Source organism: Pelodiscus sinensis, chromosome 7 (genome assembly GCF_052426305.1).
Source record: "Pelodiscus sinensis isolate ZL-2025 chromosome 7, ASM5242630v1, whole genome shotgun sequence".
NCBI lineage: Eukaryota > Metazoa > Chordata > Testudines > Trionychidae > Pelodiscus > Pelodiscus sinensis.
Genome location: NC_143058.1, coordinates 30578622 through 30586591, shown reverse-complemented (window position 1 = coordinate 30586591; position 7970 = coordinate 30578622). Strand labels below are relative to the sequence as shown.

The 7970-nt window shown below is 44.5% G+C and overlaps 1 protein-coding gene across 8 annotated transcripts in view; it reads left to right on the top strand.

The window, feature by feature from the left end:
• The first annotated feature begins 9 nt into the window (after positions 1-9).
• The window catches only part of PRPF40A (pre-mRNA processing factor 40A), a 57706-nt gene continuing 49745 nt past the window's right edge, over positions 10-7970 (top strand). For 2 of the 8 annotated variants that reach the window (XM_075933408.2, XM_075933407.2), the window contains exons 1-4: positions 10-961; positions 3759-3896; positions 5308-5406; positions 7877-7957. In XM_075933408.2, the coding sequence (XP_075789523.2) occupies positions 605-961; positions 3759-3896; positions 5308-5406; positions 7877-7957 (675 nt within the window). In that variant the 5' untranslated portion in view covers positions 10-604. Of the gene's footprint in view, positions 962-3758; positions 3897-5307; positions 5407-5482; positions 6239-7876; positions 7958-7970 lie in introns of those variants that run through there. The other 6 variants (XM_075933409.2, XM_025185923.3, XM_075933410.2 and 3 more) reach the window with 6 other exon arrangements.

Here is a 7970-nt window from a genome sequence, read left to right as displayed (position 1 = left end):
GGAAAAACCATCAGCAACTGCTGACCCGGAACAGAATGGAAAAGACTGAACTCGGCACGTACCAACGCCTGTCGACTGAGGGGAAGACAAGTTAACGTCTGTAATTAGGCGCCTACCAACTCGCCTCCGAGGGGCAGTGGAGAATCGCGTGCAGGTCATCAGCGATAGGCGATTAAGGAACGTGGGTGTCGCGCACCCCCTCCTTAGGTGTCAGTGGTTCCTTCTACCTTCCTCAGCCCCGCCTGAATCGTCCACGTGACCTTTTCCCAGCATTCCCTCCACACGTCCCCCCCCCATCGCAGTTTCTTCCCCTCGCGAGCTCCGGAGGCCAGCGCGAGCGGCCCTCGCGCGCCCTCTCCTCCGGTGAGCGGAGGCCCCCAGCGCGCTAGACCGCGGCGGGCGCCCTTTCTCTCCCCTGCCTCTAGCGGCGCGCACTACCTCGCCTGACGCGAACCCCTCGCGCGCCCGATTCCGGCGCGACCCCTTTCTCCCGCGGCGCGGGGCCTTTCTACGCGCCCGGGCCGGGTCCCCTCGCTCCGCTAACGGTCTCCTGTACGGCTTCCGGGGAAGACTCCGCGCCTCCGTCCGTGGGCCGGGGGTCGCCATGTCGGGCGGGGATTCGGCGGCAGCTGCGGCCTCCCCCCAGCCGCTCCCCTTTTCCTTGCCGAAGCCCCCTCCCCTCATGCAGCTGACGCCGGGGGACGCTGTTCGCCCCGTCGCCTCCGCCACGGACCAATCGCCGAAGAGTTCCCGGTTGGGAGGCCGCCCGGATTGGCCGACTGGGAAGCCTGTCAGCCTCCTGGCCCCGCTGCTCCCGCCCCGTGGCGAACCCGAACCTCTGATGCCCTTCGGTCCCTCGTCGCGGCAGCCGCTTAGAGGGAGGCTGCTTGGCAGGTGTGGCGGGGGCAGCCTCTTGAACCCCTCGATGAGGCCGGGCGCAGTGGATAGAGCGTCCCTCATGGTAAGCGGAGGGTCACATGCTGTAATGGGGAAGGGGGCGGGGACCTTCCTGGCGGCGACAGGAGGCGTGACGAGATCTCCCGGCTGTATCCCAGAGAGGGCACCTACCCGTGGACATGCAATACAGTGGGGACAACTCCGCTCCCGTTCCTAGGGGCTGGGGCTAGTGCCTGAAGTGTCTTTAGAGCAACAGGAACCTGACGGCATCCTCCAAGCCTTCCCTTTTGCCTTTCTCAGAAACTCCTGGGAGGAAGTTTCAGGGGCAGCTACAGTAGGACTAGTGAAGTCTCCACCTTAGGGTGCTAATGCATCTTTCTGACTCCGATTGGACTTAGAGGGGGGTCCTCCATCTCTGTATGGGGTTGGCTTCTCCCACTGAGCTCGTCTCTGATTATCCCTTGCTTTTATTTCACTTGAACTTCAAAATATTACAACAAATGGTCTGGTAGCACTTTAGGGACTAACAAAACATGTAGATGGTATGAGCTTTCATTGGGCACAGCCCACTTCTTCAGATGATCGGAAAAATGCCCACAAAAGCTCATGATACCATCTACATATTTCTTTAGTTTATAAAGTGCTACCAGACCATTTTTTTTCTGTAACAGACTAACTTGATTACCCCCTGAAGCTTCAAAATATTAGTGACTCAACACTACGATGTTGACCATTCTGCATATCTGCAAGCTGAAATCCAAGTTTATAATTAATGTGATTTTCATTTTGCTATACCACTTGATGATACATTGATAGCTAAGTTAATGATGGTGTATTGAAATAGTAGATGAGGCAGGATAGTCATAAGTGGTGTTATGTTTAACTTAGCTAAATATTTTTTCATTGTTTTAAAACCTTTCATATTTCCATAAATCATAATTTTCCACATTCAAGAGGATCTGCAAGGGCCCATTGAAATAAAAGGACAAAAATAATTGAGAAGCTCTCTGATTACTCTTTCAGTTTAACCTGTGTCTTAGATATTACTGAAGGAAGGAATCACAATGTAGATATGTATATGTTTCTTTTATATAACTAAAAAGAGGTTTAAAAGTTACGTCCACTGACAAAAATACTGAAAGCTACTATTAAAATGATCAGATGTTACTTCAGCTTTAAAGCTAAAATAATTGAGATGATCAGTGCAAGATTAATCCTTTAAAAAGTACTTCTGTGATAATTTGGAGAAAATTTGATGGCTGATTATATTCTGGTTTGCAGAGATTTGTCATTTCTGTGTCTTTTCTACTTATTTTTTAAGATTTTGTATTTCCGTTGTTTACTTCTTGTTACTTTGATATATTTTGATGTACATGCTAATAATTTGATGGATAAATCATTCTTGATAAAGTGCCCTGTATAAAGTCAGTTTCCATACTGTTTCAAATTCCTGTAGATTACAATTTTTTCCTGATCCTAGTGTCTCAGTGCCTGTGGTATTGCATTGCCAACTATAGATGCAGCAATAAGGTTAACTTTTTCACTCATTTTTAGTATAGTAAATTTCCGATAATCCGGCACCTTTAGGACCCAGGGGGTGCCGGATTATCAGATATGCCGGACTGTCGGAAGGGAGGGCTGTGGGGGATCTGGGGTGGAGTCGGGGGGGATGCGCCTCTCGGTGCTGCGGGACCAACCTGGCAGCACCCCAGCTGCTCTGCCCCAGACTTCCTCAAGTCAGCTGCTGCTGAAACCGACCAGCAGCTGACTCGGGGAAGCCTGGGGCAGAGCAGCAGAGGTGCTCTGCCCCGGGCTTCCCAGAGTCAGCCACTGGTCAGTTTCAGCAGCGGCTGACTTGGATGTCTGGGGCAGAGCAGCTGGGGTGCTGCCGGGTTGGTCCCGCAGCGCCGAGGGGCAGAGCAGCTCCAATTGTCTGGCTGCCTGGAGCACTTCCGGGTTTCAGATGGTGCCGGATCATCAGGAGTGCTGGACCATTGGATGCCGGGCCACTGGAGTTTTACTGTAGAACTAATCTTCCTTCAGAACTATTGTTTGTTCTAAAAAAACCTAAAATATTTGGTCCATAAAGTTTAATATATGATGCAGATGTTTGTAGAAAAAAACAGGGAGAAAATGTATTGGTGCTAATATATAACTGGCACCTTCATATTGCAGTTAACTTTAAACGTGTGAAGGAGAAGATATTTTGGTTATCAGATCTGTTTCCCTGCCTGTGTATGCTTCCAGTGAGCATAATCTATTGAAATGGCATGTGTGAATCTTAGCATCTATAGGTTTGTTAGGCTTTTGTTTTATATTTACACATTGAGAGGTTTTCCAGGTGGCTCCCTAGGCTCCTGTAAATGCAGGGAGCAAGCCAGCGTGTATTGGCTTCCTCCTTCCCCCCTTGCTCTCTGCACTGCTGCTTCTCTATCAGAGGCAGCAGTGTGGGAGGAGGGGCAGGCTGATCCACAGAAGCCTGCACCCTTGAAAGCCGGCTTTCCACGGGCACCAGCTCTGGCCTTCTCCCTGCCTCTGATACAGAGACAGTGAGCCATCTGTGTGCACGTGTAGTCATTAGGATTAACCAGGCTTATTAGTTAATCGTGTTAATGACTACATGCTAACATTCCTGTTGTTGAAAGTGGTTCATTCAAGGAGCTATGTCATGAAGATACAAGCATTGTGATATAGCTAGTTTTTTGTGTATTTTTCTTCATCTATCATAAGACAGATAAATGACTAAATTTCTTCAGTGGTAGCATGTTTATTATGCACTTATCCTGTGTTTTTACATATGTACAGTTTTTACTTCGGGTACTTTGATAGTAACATCTTTGTTTATTAACGTTATCTTTCAGATGGGGCACCCAGGCATGCCACATTATCCACCCATGGGAATGCACCCAATGGGCCAGAGACCACCAAATATGCCACCAGTTCCACATGGGATGATGCCTCAGATGATGCCTCCAATGGGAGGACCACCAATGGGGCAGGTAAGGCAGCTTGGCTGCGGGTGGGAGGAGAGGGGTGTCCTAAAATGATCTCAGAGAATTCCAAAGACAGGTAAGTATCCCAGAGTTGTTTAGAAATAACAATGCTAAAAATAAGTCATTAAAAGTAATGTTTTTATAGCATCATCCGTCAGTAATGCAGAAACTACTTTAAATATGACAAAAATAACAAAATTCTCCTGTGGTTTCCAAATTAAAATGGTCTGGTACTTCAATCCATAAATTTTGTTACTTTTAATTTAGACTGTGTTCTATTAGTCCTTAAAGATAAATAAGGTGCGGCAATTTAAAAACCCCAAAATCTTGAAAATCAACAAAAAACTCCCTCTTTAATTCTAGCAAGAGACTATAATGTCATAATGTCGAAGCTGGAAATTTTTTGTCTTTTGGCTTTGTGCTAAAAGAGTCTTATAACCAGAGGGGATTGAGAAAAATTACAGGAGATAAAGGAAAAGAATGTAAAATTCTTTTGCGTTGTTTTATTCTTCTGTTATATACTGTTGTTTTTGCACTGTTGTCCGTGCTATGCATGTCTTGAAAAATAAACTTGGTCCCATAGTGGCAGATATAAAATGTTGGCAAATAAAGGGGCCTAAACCATACATTTGTGTATATTGTAAGCTTTCTGTTTTTAACAATGAAAGGCCCTGGCCATTGCTTAGTAAGTTCTCAATTTGAAATGGAGCAGTTGCCTTCCTGAATGCGCAGAAATTTCTAGTGATTCTGGTTTTCCTAAACAAAAGCAGAATCAAATTGACATGGTGGGGAAGAGGGGTAGGAAAGGAGGGAAGGACACACTTTCTGCAAATTTTGTGAGGAGTCAAATGCAAATGTGAATGCTGCTTTGGCTGCAGGAGCATGGGGGGCTAGTAGTATTTTGTTTGCAAAAGTGTCAATAAACAGCATTCAAATTCACCAACTTTTAGTGACATAGCCCTGTTGCTAAAAGCTGCATAGTGTAGACTTAGTCAGAGTTACAAGACCTCTAGTACTTAGAAGTCAGTCAGCAAAGGGTCCAGGGACCCTGTGGCATTGTGGTTGGAATTTAATTACCCTCTCTCCCAGAGTATTGAGGCAACTCCTAAATCTTAATGCCTGAGTGTAGCTCACCTTTCATATTAGAAGATGTAGGCCTGTGTAGTACATCACACTGTACTACACAGTATGGCAGTCTGTTGACATACACAGAGGGAGGGGGGAGAAAAAATACGGTACCTGCTTCAAAGAGCAGTGCAGCTTAAAAAGACAAAGGCAGATGGAAGCGGTGGGTAATACAATGTGCAAGTAAAGTGTTTAGGTTGATCTTAGGCATGTGTTTTGCCAATTATTAGCATTTGTGTTTTTTTAGTAATAAGCACACTAGTCAGTCCCATTGTTGTCTCTTACCCAACAGTTTTCAGCCAGAATCCCATTGTCCTTGTGTCCCATTCATCTACCATCTTATCCTTTTTGTCCATGTAATGAAGAGTTGCCACATAGTATAATGAAAAAAGTAAGTAGATAACTTAGTCAGCAATCTTGGGGCAGCCATTGTGGAACAAAAGGCTCTTGATGGGAACGGGAAATAAATGAGGGCATGTTAGAGCTTTAATAACTATATGGCCAATAAGAATGGGCCAGTAGACTGATATTTGCAGTCTAGTATATTGAGAGTCAGAATATCAGCCTATTGGCCCATCTTCCTGGGTGCTAGGACAATTCCTTTGATAAATGCCAGCTTCTGCTTGTCTCTGAAGCGTTCTGGGAGGGGATAGTCTGAAGGTTTGTAACCTCACTTCTCAGGTGCTTTGGTGGGACAATGCCATGCTGCTTTTTTGTGTCTTTGAGTGATACTCTAGGATTCCTTCTCTATTTAATTCACAAGAAAATCTCCTGGGGCTGAAAATAATTGGGTCTCTTTTCCCAGCTTCAATTCTCAAAGGCTTTGAGTCTGAGAAATAACTGCAGTATTGTCCCAGAAAATTACTAAGTTACACAGAGCGGCTTCAGAGTAGTAAGGAATGCTAAAGATTTCTGTAGGTACTTTTGCAAGGGCTTCTAGGAAACTTCACATACTTGGATCCCACTTAGTTGGAAGTAGCAGTGGGGCAAGAGTGCTTTCTTCTCCTGCTTCTACAGGATGACGAGGAATAGGAGGGCCGCCTTCCAACTTTTCCTTTCTACCTCACCCTCCCAAGAAAACATTGTGGATTGAGGTGGAGCAGTAGCCCTACCAAATATCCCTCTCTCCACACAAGATGCAAGATGAGGGGAGTGGTAACCCGATGCTCCCTGAAGATACAGGGGGATGGGGTCACTTGGCCAGCCTGCCAAAGTCTATAAAGGTAATGGGGGATGACTGAAACTTAAAGGGGTTGACTTCCCAAGGCCTTTTTTTGGGGACTGAGTGATGAAAATTTCATCAGCTGAATATCATATTAGTATAGCACTACTATTTGTGCTTTTTGCCACATTTATTTATGGGTTATCAATTCTTAATAGTGAGAACCAGTGCAAAATATGAGGGAAATCTTGTAAGAGAATTTTTAAACAGCTTTATATAGTATATCAGCTGGTCACTAATAACCACTTTATCTCTATAAATTGGCTGTGGTTCCTGTCACTTCATAATAGTTTAAGAATATACTCCCAGACTAAAAATTAGTCATCAAAGTAAAAGATATGGGTCTTTGTTTCATCAGACAGCATACAGATTTGCCTCAACTTTAATAAAAGCCTAAGAGCCAGACCACATTACCATGTTCAAATTGTTTTAAGGCAGGGGCGGGCAATAATTTTCACAGGGGGGCCACTTAATGAATTTTGGTACAAGGAAGGGGCGTGGCCTGGGCAGAAGGGGTGGGGCTGAGGACTTGCATTCCTCCAGAGTTGTCTAGGGTCAGAGCTTTGAATTTAAAACATTGTAAAGGGCTTGCAGCTCACAGACTGCTGCTACCAAGTTGCCTGGCAGCCACCTGAGGTTGCTGCATCTATTTAAAGGGCTCATGGCTCCAACCCCTGCCAGGGTAGCACTGTGACTGGGAGCTGTGAGTCAGTTAAATAGGATCTTGCTGCCTGAGCCACTGCCTGGAAATTCAGTGGCACGGGCAGTAGGATATAAATAGAAAACAGCCAGATGCAGTTTGCAGGCCAGATCCAAGTATTAGGTGGGCCAGATTCAGCCCTTAGGCTGCATCTTGCCCTGCCCTGTTTTAAAGGAAGAAGCATGGTTTAGAAGTAGCTTACTTTTTTTTGCATTCATATTACATGTTTTCTAGATGTTTATAACCATTCAAGAAGTGGTTTTGAACTCTTCGTTCTTGCTATTTAACTGTTTAATAGCATTATTCATCTTGAAAAGCTCCTGGCAAACATTAATTCTTTCAGCACTATTGTGAGGCAAGTACATCAAGTATTACTCTTGCTTGGGGAAAAGGAAAGAAGGCATCAAAGTTAAAAAAAACTGTGGTGGATCACAAAGGGGATCAATCTTAGAGTCTGAAATACCATTTGTGATACTTAACTAATTTTGTTGTTCGATGGCCCACAGATTTTCTGAGATCTTTCCCTCTAGGTTTCCTGTTCTAGCCTAGGATTCCTGTTATGAAAGGCACAGTCTTATCAATAGGTCACTCATTTTGTCATTTATTATTGAGTCTCCTGTATTCCAAATAGTGCTGTCTACAATAATTGTCTTACCTTCCTTTTAATATTTCAGAGCCTAGTTGAAATGTATGCTAATTTCCCTTTAAAATAGGAAGTTTGTTGTAGTAAATTTGCTGAAAATCTAGCTATTTCCTAACTTAACATGATTGCTAATTTTATGTAGAATTCTACAAATGTTTGTTACATTTTCTTTGTGTCCTGGGGCATTATTAGACTTATTTATCAAACAATACGTAGAGACTGATATGTTATAAAAAAGTTCTTACTTTGGAGCTGTATTATTTCAAGTACACTCTGCAATAACATTTTAATTGTAGATGCCTGGAATGATGCAATCAGTGATGCCTGGAATGATGATGTCTCATATGTCCCAAGCGCCTATGCAGCCTACAGTACCGGTAATCTTTAAAA